Source organism: Tenrec ecaudatus, chromosome 17 (assembly GCF_050624435.1).
Source record: "Tenrec ecaudatus isolate mTenEca1 chromosome 17, mTenEca1.hap1, whole genome shotgun sequence".
In the NCBI taxonomy this organism is placed as follows: Eukaryota; Metazoa; Chordata; class Mammalia; order Afrosoricida; family Tenrecidae; genus Tenrec; species Tenrec ecaudatus.
Window position 1 is genome coordinate 37,906,206 of NC_134546.1, and position 17,505 is coordinate 37,923,710.

Genomic DNA, 17,505 nt, shown 5'->3' on the forward strand with positions numbered 1-17,505 from the left:
AACACAGGGAATTCAGGACGGATGATCCCTTCAGGACCAGTGGTGTGAGTGGCAATACCGGTAGGGTGGAAGAAGGGTGGGGTGGAAAGGGGAAACCAATTACAAGGATCTACATATAACCTCCTCCCTTGGGGACGGACAACAGAAAAGTGGGTGAAGGGAGACATCAGACAGTGTAAGATATGACAAAATTATAATTTATAAATTATCAAGGGTTCATGTTATAACCTCCTCCCTGGGGGATGGACAACAGAAAAGTGGGTGAGGGAGACATCAGACAGTGTAAGATAAGATAAAATTATAATTTATAAATTATCAAGGGTTCATGAGGGAGGGGGGAGGGGAAAAATGAGGAGCTGATGCCAGGAGCTTACGTGGAGAGCAAATGTTTTTGAAAATGATGAGGGTAACGAAGGTACAAATATGCTTTATACAATTGATGTATGTATGGATTGTGATAAGAATTGTATGAGCCCTCAATAAAATAAAAAGTATTATATCCAAAACATTAAAAAAAAATTTTAAAGGTCTGCATTGGGAAAGACATTGTTCAGAGAATAGAAAAACAAATCAGACTACAAGAAATGTGACTTGAAAATTACATTATCTGAGAAAGAAATGTATTCAAAGTTTATAGAGTTCTTAAAGCTCAACAATTAAGAAAACCCACTTATAGATTAAAGACTTGAGTATGTATCAAAAAAGATATAGATATCGAATAACTATATTAAAAGATGTCCCACATGATTTATCATTAGAGAAAGACTACTTAAAATTATGAATTGTCACTACACATCTGTTAAAATGGCCAAACCCCAACATCCTGATAACATTAAATACCAGCAAGGATGTGGAGGGTAGAATCTCATCCACTGGTGGGGGGATGTGCAATGAAACAGCGGTTGGACAGACAGTTTGGCAGTACCTTACAAAGGTCAGTAGAGGCTTATCAGACAGTCCAGCAATCACACCCATAGGTATTACCCACATGAGCAGAAAGCATACGGATGCCTAAAAACCTGCACTAAATGTTGATACCACCTTTACATCTTTGTAAGTGCTAAAATTGGAAGCAGCCAAGATGGCCTTCAGGAGGCTAATGGATCAGCAAACTGCAGTGCAATCGTCAATGAGCCATTATTCTGCAGTAAGGGGAAAGAGGCATTCTGCCGGAACACACTGAGAACCATAAACGGATTACTAAGAGTGAAACCTTCCGTCGTGACCAAAGGAAACAAGAACAGTCTTCAAGCTGCACAACAACCCAAACTGTTACATAAGATTCCACCGCGAGCAGGAACTAAGCACCTGTGATTGCTAGGCTACACCTGTCTGCTGGGTCTCAACTGTCTGGAAACAGTTCAAAGCCCTGTAGAGGGGTGAAGAGCTTACCTACCTACCGTTCGATTCTAACTATAGTGAAACCTGTGATACCCCAAATTCACCAACTTGGGACTTGCGACTTTGCTGTCCCTGAGAGGGTGCCTTTGCACTTTTCTATTGCTCATTTTAGTGAAAAGATACTTGAGATTTCCTTCTCTGACAGGTTCTGGTTTGTGCTGGTTTTACTGTAGGGATATAACATTCTGAGAAAGGCAATCAACGATTTGCCCCTAAGTTGATTCCAACTTATAAGCCTAACAGTAGAGTCCCAAAGAACAGAGCCCTAACCGAGCCCCAAGGAACTCTGATGGGTTCAAACAGCTGGCCTTTGGGTTAGCAACGGAGCAGCTAACATAACAAATATGTCACCTGGACCCTAGGGCAAAATTAGAGACAATAAGAAGATCAGTGATTGCCAGAGGGCCAGGGTGACAGGAAAAGAGGTGCAAAGGTGAAGCAGCAAGCACTTCAGGGAGCACAATTGTTCTGCATGGACATATGCATTTCCAGAACCTGTAGGAACTGTGCAACACGAAGCGTGAGCCCCAGGGGGAACTATGGCAGTGGCACATCCACTGTACAAACGCACCGAGAAATGCCAGGCTGTAAACGGAAAGCTTGTGTGCGGGAGGGACAGCGGGTCCACGAGAACGCTGTGCAGTCTTTCTATCAAGCTAAAACTGCTCCCAAAACAGTCTACAGTGTTTAAAGTAGAGAAAAATCATGGGGGAATAACGTGGAGGAAACCAAATACTCAGACAGTCGAAAACTTAGTGCCTATGTATGTGTCAGAAGACGGAAAATAACAAATCATTTTAGCAAATACGTTCAACAAGTAACACCACCTAATACTGTATGGCTAACTAAATCTTAGTCCAGTTATATTCTGCCATTTAATCTTAAAACCCCACACCCCCTGCTCCTTAGGTAATCAGGATTTGAAGTTTACAATTTCTGTTCCTATACACTGAAACTCCAAACTCACTGCCATTGAGTTGATTCCAACTCATAACAACCCTACAGTACAGGGTAGAAATGCCCCCTTGGGGTGTCCAACATGGTAAATCTTTATGGGAACAGGAAGCCTCATCTTTCTCCCAAGGAGGGATAGTGGTTTTGAACTGCACACTTTGTGGTTAGCAACCCAAAGCACTCCCATTATGCCACCACGACTCCTACAGCTCCTCAAGTAAGTGTTAAGTATCAGAGTTTGAGGAGTATTTTAAATTAGGGAGAGAAATGAGTTAGAAGAAGGTTGGATGGGCAGACCAGTGTGCACGGGTGTTTGAGTTCAGAGATAAGTTATGACAGGTGTTGACCAATTGGAAGGGCTGGAAAAAGCAAAAAAAAAAAACGTGTTGGAAGGAAGAGACAAAGAAAACATGCTAGTGGATATGCCAAGGAAAGGTTTTTTCTGGATCTGAGGCTTATAAGGTTAGACAAATGCTTATCAGATTATCTACTTAGTAGGTACTAGAAAGAGAAACATGAAGATTTCTATTACAATAAGGTTTGCAATGAAAATGATAGATAAGACAACCTGGCTCACTCCCAATAGCAATTTTTCATTTTTCTCCCAATAGCATTTTGTAGTGGTAAAATGAAATCGAAGAGATGATTTTCTTAAACCACTTGCTTTGAATTCTGTTAGACATTTGCATTATCTAAGGACTTCAAAACATTTAACAAAATATTAAGAAACCAATTCTAGCAACACGTTAAAAAATAACACACTATGATAAAGAGGGACAGAAAAAATAAAATTTCATGTAGTCATAAAACTATCCATCAAAGGATGACACCAGATAGTTACCCTTGGGTGCTGAAGGACAATTCTGAGACAGACTGGGTGCAGGATATACCCCTTTTTAACCTGAAAGTTAAATTAAAATCCTACAATGCCTTATGGAAGCCTTGAAATTTTTAAGTAACAAAATTTTCTTAGACAGTGGAAATTTAATTTTAAAGTTTTGTTTCCAATAGTCCAGTTGAGATAAACACCTCTATTTTCTCCTCCAACCACTCAATTACCTTCTAAACAATTAGTTCACAACTACAACAGTCCCTGTAAGCAACGTTGAAATATGAAGATACTTGACAAATTCAATTTCAACTCTTCATAGTAATGGTGAAAACAGTCCCACCGGTAAAGGAGCTGAATCTGAGAGACATTTTTAAAACCCTGTGGCCAGTCTCAGCGGCAGATGGCAGAGCCTGAACAAACGTTCTAGCTATGGTCTAGACACTTTCTTATTCCACAATATGTTTAATAGTTATTAAAATATCATCTTAGTCACATCCATTAATACTGAGCACCTCATAGTACCACCTGACTTACATAAATATTATTGTACACTCATGAGGAGGATACCGTTGTCATCTCTCTAACTCAGAAGTGACAATGAACATTCAATATGTTTATAAATTTACCAAGAACACTGACTGTAATTCTACTACACACAAGCTATATATGGTTACATAAACTTATCATGTGACAACCACATTATTATTAAAATAATAATCAGGTATACAACTTCAAAAAAATTGTACTACTTACACATTACGTAAGTATTAATAAATGTATATAATAGATAAGCATGTATAAACAAACATAAACAGATGGGGGCTTCAAAAAGTCTGTGGAAAAATCCCATTATATTTTAATTGCACTATTCCATGAACTTTCAAAAGCCTCCTCATATTCATGAACACAATGCTAAAGTTATTTATGAACTTTGGTGTTTACTGGTTACACAAGATCTTTCTCTATAAATCTTTATGAAAATTACTTTCCTCTAATTAAAGATGAGTAAAGCGAACTCAGGGACACTAAGAATGCCTTCCCAACATGGCTGGCTAGCTAGCAAGTGGCTAGTAAATCAAGACGGCCTGAGATTTGTCTAACTCTAAAGCTCATCCGCTTTCGTCTACAATACTGACACATGTTCAGTTAACGGATACTCACCACGAATAAGCACATTCACACGAAAGACAAGCAGCCTCAACTACTAAATAATATGGAAACTCTATAATCACTACAAATGTAACCAAGAGAGTTAAATCAAATTAATGTGAACAAATGAAACCAGAGAAGCGGCTCAACGTAAACCGAGTCAAGTACGTCAGGTCTTGTGTTCTGTCCCCAGAAAGACTGGATGCGTGCCTGCAATTTCCAGAGCAGACCCACAAACACAACAGTCCTCAGGCAAATGGGAATAAGAGGCAGGGGAAGGGAGGAAAACTGGGGCAGACTTTTCAGTCTGGGGCTTGCAGGAACCAAGCAGGGTCCCTTGGCATCGGTAGTCGGTCTCTGACTTTGACCTCATTCCTCCTTGTTTGCTTTCTGATGCATTTTGTTTAAACAGTTAGCATACAAAATCTGACATTAACTGCTTGTCCCCTCCTATCTGGCCCTTGGACTCTTCTTCTTGCACCCATGTCTTGTTTTGTTTTTTCCCTACCACCAAACTACGCATCAGTTGAATATTCTTACCTGATTAGCTTTCTCAACAGTCTCTCCTTTGGATAGAATGCATGATAGCGATGCCAGTGGTGGTTCAGCTGTACGATTCCCACGTTCCAGGTGAGAGGCCCAGATTCGACTGTAAGCCAACACACCTCATGTGCAGCCACCAACTGTCTGTTCATAGAGGTTTGCGTGCTGCTATCATGCTCACAAATTCAGTGGAGCTTCCAGACTGAAGCAAGCTAAGAACGGTCTGGTGATTATTTCCCATTACCAACCAATAAAAGCCCGCAAGAGCACAATGGTCTGAACATCAACCAACTGTGGAGACGAGCAAGATAAGGCAGCATTTGGTTCCATTCGACTTTCAATTCTTAACAGCCGCCTTGGTTCCTAGGGTTGAAGGCCAGTGATTCACAGGTATCACACCCTGGAGAATATACAGCTACTACCCTTGTACATCATCCTACTTATTAGTCAAGACTTAACTAGAGCCCTCCCCCATGTACAGTCGGGAAAATCCCATGACGCTATGTAAGCAATAGCCTGCTGCTTCTGAGAGGCTTCAGGATGTTGCTGCCTTCCATTTCTCTAGTCGAATAATTTGCATTATCTTGCAAAATGCTTGAACATCAGGAGTGACTTGGAAGCAAGCAAGATTGTGTATCCTCAACTGAGAAGGAAGAATCCAAAAGTTCCCACGAAAGCAAGCATTCCCAGCATCCTTACCAGTACACAACATCCAATGGTGCAAAGTAATTTTTCATTATCAGGTCAGCAAAGTAAGCTTCTGTCTCTCGGCAGGCAGTTCCATTTCCAATCACCACGGTGCTGCAACTTCAGGGACAAAGAAACATGATGAGCTCAGATCAAGTTTGGAAACGGACCAAGAGAAAATGTACACAATACGCAAATACGATTAGGAGATGTGCTTAGTCTCATATATCAAAGCAGCCTCTCCATTATCTCATAAAGGAAGCCCAGAGAAAACCTTTGCACTTGACAGAGAGAGCAGAGAGACATGTCCATGTCACAAATGCACTCGGCAGTTAGCTTTCTGCCCTTCTAGAAGGAACCAGAACTGGATACGGAGGAGTAAACTCTGGTGCCTTCTAAGTCATGAAAAAGGCATCACGACTGAGCTGCGTGACATGTCATCAATAATTTCTGAAGCTTCTAATGACCGCCACCTGCATTTCTCAGACCCACTGTAGGGAAAGGGAAGGAAGTGCTAGCAGAAGAGCTAAATGCTTGCTCGTATCACCGCTTCTGCGTGTGGCAGTGGCAGAGGCAGAGGGAGTGCATTCCAAATTCAGAGTGCTCCGACAAGTGTGCCCCAGACCGACAAGTGTGCCCCAGACCGATTTTACAAGGGGCCTTATCTGTCACCCAGGCACTTCTGATCACCCCTCCCCCGAAACTCAGGGACTTTAAAGGTCTCCCTAATTGGCTGAGCCAAAAAGGTATGCAAAAGGTGAGTCATTTTCATACTTGAAATTCAGTAAAAGCCTCTTTATTTTCTCTGCCTCTCGGAAGCCTTGTCCAGAATGCAAGTAGACGACATCAGTATGAAGTATCTGACCTTAGAAAAAGGAAAACAATGAGCTATTTCATAAGACACGGCAAAACAAGGGACCTCAAAGTTTGATTAGACAAGTTATAACAGGAAAAGAGACTGTTTGACTGTCTTGTAAAAATAAAGTCTGGGTTATTAGGATGAGAGTCAAAAAATATTGCTTCTGTGAGTTCTAGTTCATACATGCACAGACTGATTCCAAACCTAGTGGGTTTAAGCACGTTTCTGCCGTCAGTGGGTGGCTGCAGAAAGTTCATTCAATAACATATTACATCTTAGTCGGGTTAAGGTGCCTTCCAAAACAGAGAAGGTTCCATCAGAACAGCAGTCTGAGGGGATTTAAGGCACAGAGGTCAGCTCAGAGGGTTAGGGCAGCTTTTGGGGATTCCGAAGGAGTCATCATGATAGATTTTCTTGAGGGACACGGTACAATCCCTGGGGCTTATAAGGAACAAGTTTTAAGAATATGGAAAACTACAGTGGTGATCAAAGGCCAGGAAAGCTGTGCTAAGAAGTTTTCTCCATCGTGACAACGCGCCTTTAAGGACAGAAAGGGCTACCCCACAAAATTGTTTGGAAACTTTATTCCATACACCCTACAACCCTGATCTCGCTTCTTCAGACTTACTGTTCCCCAAATGGAAACAGACTTGGAAAAGTACATAATATTGAGCCTAAAACTAACGTTTTAGCATGGTGCAAACTGAAGGGTGCAGAGTTCTTTAGGACAGGCGATGGAGATGACAACCTCACTGCAGAAGTGATGAGACATGGATGGGCAACATGTCAAGAAACAACGAGGTGGTGGTTTGTACGTGCCAGTGAGTCCATTCTGATCTATTACAACCCTGGGAACAAAAAGGCCACGCTGCCCAGTCTGTGTTGGAGCCCATGGCTGCAGCCACTGTGTCGCTCCATCTCCCTGAGGCTCTCTCTTTCGCACTGTCTCTGTAGGTACCAACAGTACGTCCTTTCCCAAGAACTCTTCTCTCCTAACATGTGCATAGTAAGGAAGACAGAAAAGTACTCAGCTGTACTTCTTCCAAGGCAGATTTATTTGTTCTTTTGGAAGTCATCGGTACTTTCAATATCCTTCACCAGTACCGTAATTCAAATACATAAATTCTTCGCTTTTCCATATTCAGTGTCCAGCTTTCACATTTTATATGAGGCCACTGAAAACACCACGGTTTGGGTCAGGTGTACCTTAGTCCTCAAAGTAACCTTCTTACTCTTCGACACTAAAGAGGTCTTGTGTAGCAGATTTACCCAATGCAATGTGTCCTTTGCTCTCCTGACTGCTATTTTCATAGCACTGATTGTGGATCCAAGCAAGATGAAATTCTTGATGACTTCAACCTTTGTTCCACTGGTCATTTGGGTTTTTTTCACACTGAGTTGTAATCCAGACTGAAGGTCTGCGATCCTTGAGCTTCATCAGCAAGTGTTTCAAAGCCGTGAGTGGTTTCAAACTGCCGACCTTGCAATTCTCAGAACCACTACACCAGCAGGGCCCTTTACTAAGTCATATGGTCAAGGAAATAACTCTTTCAGAAAGGGGGGTGCCCCAGCGGGAATAATCCTAACTCATATAAAGATGTAACTTTAAAATCAAAATAACAGAGCTAGTACAAGAAAGGAAAACTACATGAACGACATCTATAATAAAAACACCGAAGCACACCCACAAAATCCCCCAAATTAGCAAGTCGGAACAACGCACCAACACAAGCAGCATGCGCACACACAGGCGTGTCTTTTCTTGAGTCTGTTTTAATAAGTAAAATTTTTACAGGAATTTATGTGTGTGTCTATTGAGTCTAAAATCTACATGACTCCATGGTAATAGCATTTGTGCAGGAGGAAGCCCAGAGAAACAGAGAAAAGAAAGGTAAATAGAAATGAAGATTAATAAAGGGGAAAATACATATTTAGGCAAAAAGGAAACAAATACTGCCTGCAAAAAACAATGAAACCATCTGATGATGTTTAAAATATACATGGAATTTAAATACAACAAAACTAGAAGGTAATGGGGGATAAATGGAGTTAAAGGGTTCTAAAGTCAGGGTTCATTTAATCCTCAATATTTCCATTTGGAATAAATGACAGCAATATGTTGAGGGCTTTGATGAACAAATAAAAGCAATATGAAATTTGAGTTTCTTGTTCCCATAGTCCTGTATATAAGAAAATCCTTTTCTAATTCTTGAAAATTAGCATTATTTCTAAATCCTTACGAAAAATGTAAGTAAGACTTACGATCAACCAAACAACTTTCCCATAAAAAGATTTTAAAGACTACTTACTGGTTGGAGAAATTATAGCTAATTTGCAACCATGTTTGTAACCAGGATCCACTCCCATCAAGGTGCGCCCCGGGACTGGACTTGTTAAAAGGAGCTGGCGAAGATTCCGTCCAAACATCATTACTGATTCCTTTTCTGCATCTGATGTTAGCTTGGCTCTTTACACACAAAGAAAGAAAGAGCTGTACATTAGCCAAGTGTGCCTTTCGCTCAGACTTTTTTCTAGAAAAGGTAACGCATTTTGAGCAGTTATCCCCCAGGAGCATTTATTATTACAAAATACTTCAAAAGAAAAAAAAATTATACTGAGGTTATTTTTTACTAAATCACAATAATCAAACAATGTTAGAGTTATACTTATGAGTTTGCGATACTCATACTCTTTCTATATATTGTTAGGTGTAAACTTTGTATGTATAAGTATGTGTGTACAATAAATAAGCAGAGAGGCTTCATGTGTACAGATCAGTCTACAATTTTGGGTATCCAACAAAAATTTATCAACCATGAAATGAGAGTAACAAGTCTTGAATGAAAAGGCAATGCTATTGCACTTACCCTTACTATTTCAGATAGACAGAGAGTACGACAGCAACTGAGAACACATGTCATATGCACCCAGAGCATATGTAGGTCTGGCAGAGGCTATTTCTATGTATGTGCTACAAATAAAGCCATCTCTATAATTCAGGTGTAGGGGAAAAATCATAACTACTTCTCAGCTATAACTAAACACCTTGAATGAATGACTCACTGGGCAGTGGACTTAAAACTGCAGACACACAACAGGCTTAACAGAGTGGGCAATATACGTCAGTGATTAGCAACTGGGGTCTTACAAGCTTGAGAACAGTTATCTGTGATGCAACTACTGGTCTCCCTTGTCTGGAACAAAGAAGAGTTCAGAATGAGTAAACCACGCCTGCAAACCACAACCTCCACTACTCATAGCTAGATGAGAAGGAGTCGCTGGCCTCCAGCAACCACCACCTTAGCCTGCTCTGATGAGGACCACAACAGCGCATGGACACCGGAAGGGGGTAAAAAAGAACAGAATCCAAACACGTAAAAATAGCTCTACTTACTAATGTGATAAAGACTCGTGGGACCCCCCAACACTGTAGTCCTTAGACACCCTTAAAGCCTGGAACTGAACCCACGCCCTAGGATCAACTTTCAGCCAAACAACAGGCAGGCATATGAAGTGAATAATAACACCAAGGAAGCGTGCTTCTTAATCCAATCAACCGCAGATGAGCAGAAGGGCAGGGTCTGCCCCAGAACAAAGCTCGGAAGGCAAGATGGGGCAGGAAGGAACGATGAACGGAACCCGAAAGCCAAGGAAGTATGGGGGAGGAGTGCTGCTACACTGTCACAAAATAAAAGGTGTACACATGTCGAATGGAAAACTAGTTATGTTCTAGAAACTTTCACCCACACTACAATGCAAAAAACACCTAACAGTGTTGCGTTAGAATCATCTATATATAGGAATGCATGTTTACTTCTCTGGCTTATTCAGTTTCTTAGTGCTTTTCTTTCATGTTCTGAAACTTTTCAATATCACTCTCCATGCCTGAACAAGCAAGACTGTGGCCCTCAGTCACACTTCAGCTCTGACACGAACCCCTCCCCCCCAGGGCAGAATGAACAGTCACTGAAGATCCAAAGGGCAGTGCTAGCCAACCACAGGGCTCGGCTAGTTGAGAGGCACAGAAGCAGAAAGGGCAGGGAGGAAGTGGGGTACATTGAGGATGTTGCAATGGATGAGTTGAGACAAGTGTGCATGAATTGTTGAATTTAAAACTGATAGGCTCTGTAAACCTTCATCCAATTCACAATAAAGAATTTTTAAAAGAAAGGAACCAAAAGGCCAAGCAATAAAAAAAACAATAACTTGGACTTCATCAAAATTAAAAAGCTGTTGTATATCAAAGGACATTATCAGGAAAGTGAAATGATAGCCCCAAGAATGAGGGCAGATATTTATAAATCATATCCGGTAATACGCCAGTGTGTAGTGTAAATCACCAGCAAGAAACACAAATTTAAAATAAGCAACCTATTTGAACAGGGATTCTCAAAAGAAGGGAGTACACATCAAAGCCACAATGACATATCACACACTAGGATCACAATCATAAAAAAATTAATAATTTTACCGCACTCATAAAACAGAAAATCAGTGTTGTTGCGAATCAGGAAAACTTGAAATCCTCTCAAGTTACTAGTGAGAATGTAAACTAAACAGCTTGCAAGACCCTTAAAAAGTTAAACAGAGAATTACCCCATGACTCAACAATACCCATCCTTGGCAGAGAGCCAAAAGAATTCAAAATAGGGACTCAAAAAAACACTTGCACATAAATGTCCACAGCAGCATTATTCACAACAGCCAACAGGTAAAAAGACATTTCCCTAGTCCACAACAGATGAATGGATAAAGTAATGTCTCAGAGAAATAAAACAGAATGAAAAGCAATAAACTAGGTGAAAGCAGTCAAAACAAAGGTCACATGTGATGGGCACGAAGTGGCCAGAAGTGGCCAGAGAGGCGGCAGAAGATCAGACGGGAAGAGTCTTCAGTCAGGCACGCGCACCCTCGGATTCTGGGGGAGGAGTGAGCGGAAGCGTTCCACAGGAAAACGCGGTGACGGCTGCTCAGCTCGGCCAGCACACTGGAAACCACTGCATTTCCCACGTAGGCTAGTCAACTGTACAGTATGCAAGTTATCTTTAAAAAAATTAATTACAACTACACAGAACCACAGAACCCAATGTTGGGGGGTGGGAGGGGCGTATAATCCCCAAAATAATATAATTCAATTTCTATTCAATTCAAAAGCATGCAACTCTAAACAAAACGGTGTCACAGAAAACATAAAAACATTATCTCACTGCCGCAGAGTTGATGCCGACTCACAAGGCCTTTAGAGGGCAGGGTAGAACTGCTCGTGTGGGTGTCCGAGATGGAAACTCTCCATGGGAGTAGAAAGGCCCAATTTTCTCCCATAGGACAGCCGGTTGTTTCAACAAGCTGCTGACCTTGCAGATCGCAGCCCAACTCGTAACCACTACGTCACCAGGCCTACAACTGCATTGTAAGGACCTGCACAAGACAACAGGGGAAGTCCAAGGAGGCAGGGAGCTCCGGGAAGGAGGTGCCGTGGGTACCAAGTCCTCAGAAGCAGAGGGACTGGCAATCCATATTGCATGAACAAGGTTTGCAGGATGAGAGACTCATTCTACCATTATTTTTGATGCATTATATGTATTTTATCTTCTCTCCAATAGTCAATAAAAACCATCTTAAAAAGGAGAAACCACCCTCTTCTCCTGGTCCTCTCTGGAGATGATGCCTGAAGTTGCGTCAGCCCCTTCTAAATAGAACAGCAGGCTATCAGAGCCCATTGGAAACGATGTTGGGATTTGATGATGGCCTTGAGCCTCAGAATTACAAACTCCCCTATCCATCGAATTCATGTTATGAGAATAAATTCTCTGTAATGTTTAAACCTGGTGCACTGGGATTTCTACTGTTTCCAGCTCAATTTTCCAGACTGATACTTATCACTCTTCATGCAAACTTGTAGGTAAGTGACTCTCTCGGGTATGGCGCTAAGTGGCCACAGGGTAGAATCTAAGGTTTTATCTATATGCATACTGCACCACAAAGGTACCCTGAGACCTAAATCTGAAATGGTCCCGTATAATACGAGCACAGGAGCAATGAATGGAAGACTGCTCGCATCTTTCGGCTCAATATTTTGAGCGCCTAAGAAAATTAAGTGAACTGTTTAGGTGAACAGCATTATTCCATTTTCCAAGTGAATAAAATGTGTACAAAGAAATTAATTAATTTGCCAAAGATTGCGCAGTCATTAATAAAGTGGACCTGGGCAAGGATTCGAGTCCAAGCAATCTGACTCGATAGTTTTCCCGTAACAAATATTGCTGGTCAGAAATCCCAGCGACTCCGTGTGTGCAGAATAGAATTGTTTCACAGCGTTTGCACAGCTGTGACCTATGAGAAGCAGAACACCAAGTCTGAGACACCGGTGGGTTTGCGCCATCAACCATTCAGCTGGGAGCAGAACTCTTAGTCATTCCCACCAACCAGAAACTCCTTAACAAACACACTGTAAGAATATACCTAACAGGAACACAGAAATACGTACAGTACATAATGAACGGAATAAAATAACTGGGTCATGTGCGAGTTCTCTTCATACACACCCAGGCATGGAAGGGAAAAAACCCAGTTAATAGCAGTCATCTCTAGATAACAAAATTATGGGGTTTCTTTTTCTTTTTCCTTTAATAGTTCTTCCAAGTGTTCCACAATTACAACAAATTTCTTTTTTAAGTGGAGAAATAAAGTAATTTTCTTTAAAAAAAAATAAATTGGGAGCTTCTGCCCTTCAACTGCAGTTCAGGTAATGACAAATATTTCCATCAAAAGACACATCTGTAGGCAATGTTTGCACACCAAGTTATGGTCTGAAATAAGACACTTCTTCACTCTCTTTTTTTTTAACCACAGGCATTTTAGAAAAGAGGAAAGTGCTCTTGCTTGCCCACTGCTAATGAAAGTCAGAAAAGGCTTATACATTAAACAATTCCACACCAAACCGCTTACATCAAATCTCAATAAAATCATTCTGCATATAGTGAGGCCACTCAAATCAGATGCACGCATGTCCAAAGCACCACTCGCCGAACTCTCCATAGAACAGGCACAAACGAGATCAAGAAAAGTACACAAAAAGAACGAAATCCTAAACCGTGTCTTTGTCTGCTTTATGAAGGAAAGTTTCTGACCCACCACTCAAACGCAAGAGATGTTACTTCACAGAGACTTGGGATAAAATAGGATCCCAAAAGGACTGGCTATCTTTTGGGGGGATATTTGGGCTAAAAAGAGTAAAACCAGAGACCGAATGATTTGGATTCAGTGACTTGGAGCAAAGAGAAACAGACAAATACTGTCCGAGACGCTAGAAATCCTAGTGATGCTAACAAGAGAGAAGACGGCCTGTAAAGACAGACCTAGTTCAGAGACAGGAGTAACAAGCATCGGTGGCGCACAGGGAGTATGAGACATGGCTGATCTGACCACCAAGTCTAAAAAGCCAGAGAAGGAACTTTCCGTCCCATCTCCTTCTCTGAACAATTTTCCACTTCACTTCTTTTGCACTTTCTCATTTTTTGGTAGCCTTAATCCTAGTTGATTTCAACAATCCTTTCAATAATATTTGTTCATCATTTCTGATGATTATTCATCCAAACAACTAATTGGAGTTTTGAAAAAATAAGAAAAGGGGCTTCAAATTTCATGGTAAAATTCTCGTCTTGCATCATAAGAAAAAAAATCACATCATTGTGAATGAGGGGGAGTGCGGAGACCCAAAGCCCATCTGTAGGTCACTGGACATCCCCTTACAGAAGGGTCGCAGGGGGGAGACGAGCCAGTCAAGGTGCGATGTAGCAACAATGAAACATACAATTTTCCTCTAGTTCCTAAATGCTTCCTCCCCATCATCTTGATCCCAACGCTACCTTACAAATCTGGCTAGACCAGAGGAAGTACACTTGTACAGACAGGAACTGGAAACACAGGGAATCCAGGACAGATGATCCCTTCAGAACCAGTGGTGAGAGTGGCAATACCAGGAAGGTAGAGGGAAGGTGGGTTGGAAAGGGGGAACCAATTACAGGGATCTACATATAACCTCTTCCCTGGGGGATGGACAACAGAAAAGTGGGTGAAGGGAAACGTCAGAGAGGGCAAGATATGACAAAATAATAATTTATAAATTATCAAGGGTTCATGGGGGAGGTGGGAGAGGGGATGGAGGGGGAGAATTATGAGGACCTGATGCCAGGGGCTTAGGTGGAGAGCAAATGTTTTGAGAATGATGAGGACAATGAATGTACAAATGTGACTTACACAATTGATGTATGTATGGATTGTGATAAAAGTATATGAGCCCCTAATAAAAAAATTTTTTTAAATTCTCTTGTCTTTTAATTCTATTTCTCCATGAACTTTTTGAAGTTCCTTGTATATTAGCTTTTCTTCCTTGTAGTCATAAATACGCTGCGTACAGCACAGATTCCTTATGCTTTCTTTGACTCTCTTACTTCTAAAAGCACCTCCACCTAGATGCTCGGTGAACAGCTCCCTATTTGTTTGCCTTGGTTGTAAAAGTTGCAAGCCTGGCATTGCAGAACTAGAAGGGGTACGCATTAAGGAGTCAAAACTTTAAAAATGCATCTATTACTAAGAGCTATTCTGTGTGATCTTGTCTGGTCTACGCAAGTAAATATATCTACAGAGAAAAGTCAAAACTTGTTCCTTGGTTTAGTTAATGGATCAACAAATGCTTACTACAATTCAGTTACAATTACATTGAATGGACATAGCTCCGTAATTAATCAATAATATACAAAATTAAGCAAGAGGAATACCTGAACTCTCTAGAGAGGAGAGGATAAATAAGGCGCTTAAAGGAATCGTCCAGGGAGTTATGTAAGACCTTCATTAACTCGGGCCTTGCAAAACCACGTGGTCTCCACCTGCAAACAAAGAAAATTAAAAACAATGCTTAGTCAAACTGACACAGCAATAATGTGACCTTGAAAAAGCTCTCGGAAGAAAGGGAGAAGAAGTTGAAGAGAGAAAAGGAAAAATCCTTTATTGAGGCCAAAGTAACATAATCTGTGAGGACGGGCTGTGGTGTCTGGAAATTATTACTATGACATCTGGAAATTTCATTTTTTAAAAACTGTTCACTATGGACAGACATAAAACTTACAAGTAAACATTTAAAAAGATCATCTACTGAGAAGAGTCTCCACAGCGGTAACAATGACCAAAATATTACGGTGTAAGGAAATTATCAAGAAATTACCACAGCGCTGTTTCCTTTACACCCTGCTCACTTCTTCCTGAGCATTACAGCGTCGGAGCAAATGAGAAAGTCAGCCCTGACCTTGACCCTGCCACTCCTGAGCAGAACTTAAGTCTCCTGCCCGGGCCGTGCTACTCTACCGGGCAGCATCGGCTGCATCTACAGGAACAACTGAGAGTGAACGAGGCAGAAAAATTGTAAAAGAAACATCAGAAATAAATTCAGCCCTGGCTCTGCTGTGTCCTCATCCATCTCCAGCATCTGTGCCTTTGTCCTTCTGGCTCATCATCTGAGACCAAAAAAATGCGCTATTCCTGGCTTCTAGTGAATCATTAATAAATCTTAGCGAAATTCTTACCTCTCTTAATCATTTCAGGCTAGGATATAAACTCAGTATCAGAAAAGAAGCATTGTAAGCATTCATTATGTGATGTAGCAAGAGTCAGATAACAGCAAATAATTGAATCCCTTTGACAGAACAGTTTTATTTAGGCAACGTATAGTTTTCAAATTGAGTGAAAGTACCTTTAGGCAGGACATGTATCCATCCGTTTACCGAAATCTCTGCCACTTCCTATAGTGGCTTCTATTTCCCTGAAGGCAGGGGCGGAATTGGTCTGGCATTTCCTTAAAAAGCTGGAAATAGGAATATCATATGACCCAGATATCCCCCCTGGGGCAATATAAGGTTTTCTATTTCCAGAAAGAGTTACAGTCTCTGAAACCCACAGGGGCAATCCTATACTGTCCTACAGGTCACTATGAGTCACCATCAATTTAATGGCACTGAGTTGGGTTTAGTTTCAGCCACTTTTTTGGTGAATTAACTACTGCTGCCAAATTGCATACTGGACCCACAATCCATGCTCATGGAAGCAGCAGTCAAGGGAGCCAATGACCCATTGCTACATCAGGCGCATCTGCTGCCCAGTCCTCTTTAAAGTGTTCAAAAGCAAGAAATAACTTTGAGGACTCAGGTGAGCCTGTCCCAAGCCATGGCATTTTCCCCTCATATGCACGTGAGAGTTGAACACTGAATAAGGAAAACCAGAGAAGAAGTGATGCTTTTGAATTGTGATGCTGGTAATGAAGACTGACTGTACCTTGGACCAAAAGAACCAACACATCTGTCTTGGAGGTACAAGCAAAATGCCCCTTAGAACAGCAGTTGTCAACCTGTGGGCCGCGACCTCTTTGGGGGAATCTAACGACGCTTTCACAGGGGTCGCCCGATTCTTAACAGTAGCAAAATTACAGGTATGAATTTTATGGTTGGGGGGTCACCACGACATAAGGAACTGTCTGAAAGGGTCGCGGCATTGGGAAGGTTGGGAACCACTGCCTTAGCAGCAAGAATGATGGGTCTTCTTAATCGTATGTGTTTTAGACATGTTATCAAGAGAGACCAGTCCTTGGAGAAAAGCATCATGGTTGGTTAAGAAGGGCAGTGAAAAAGAAGAAGGCCCTTACAAGATGAATTTGCAGTGGCTGCAACCATGGCCCGCAGCTAAGAACAACTGTGAGGATGCTGCAGGGCGGAGGGGCGCTTTGCTGGTTTCACAGGGTTCTATGAGTGGGGATTTACGCAATAGCACCTAACAAGTTGCATACAGAGGTTGATGGTTCAAGCCCACTTGATAGTACTGTGGAACAAAGGCCCAAGTGATTCCTTTTCATAATATTACACCCAGAAGACGCTGTGGAAGAGTTCTACTCAGAAACACGAGGTCAAGTTGGAATCAGTTAGACAACAATGAGTTTCCTTTAGTGTTTTTCAGTTGTAGATAGACTTAAATCGGCAGAATTTTTTCACATAAATGCCTGAAGAGAATACTTGAAAACACTACAATAAACCAA

At 41.4% G+C, this 17,505-nt stretch overlaps 1 protein-coding gene across 2 annotated transcripts in view; it reads right to left on the reverse strand.

Moving 5' to 3' along the window:
* Positions 1–17,505, reverse strand: part of SRBD1 (S1 RNA binding domain 1) — a 263,620-nt gene that overhangs the window by 186,663 nt on the left and 59,452 nt on the right. For both annotated transcript variants that reach the window (XM_075535621.1, XM_075535620.1), the window contains exons 11-14: positions 15,206–15,313; positions 8,735–8,892; positions 6,341–6,431; positions 5,579–5,686 (exon numbers count right to left, since the gene is read on the reverse strand). In XM_075535621.1, coding sequence (XP_075391736.1) covers positions 5,579–5,686; positions 6,341–6,431; positions 8,735–8,892; positions 15,206–15,313 — 465 coding nt within the window. The remainder of the gene's footprint in view (positions 1–5,578; positions 5,687–6,340; positions 6,432–8,734; positions 8,893–15,205; positions 15,314–17,505) is intronic.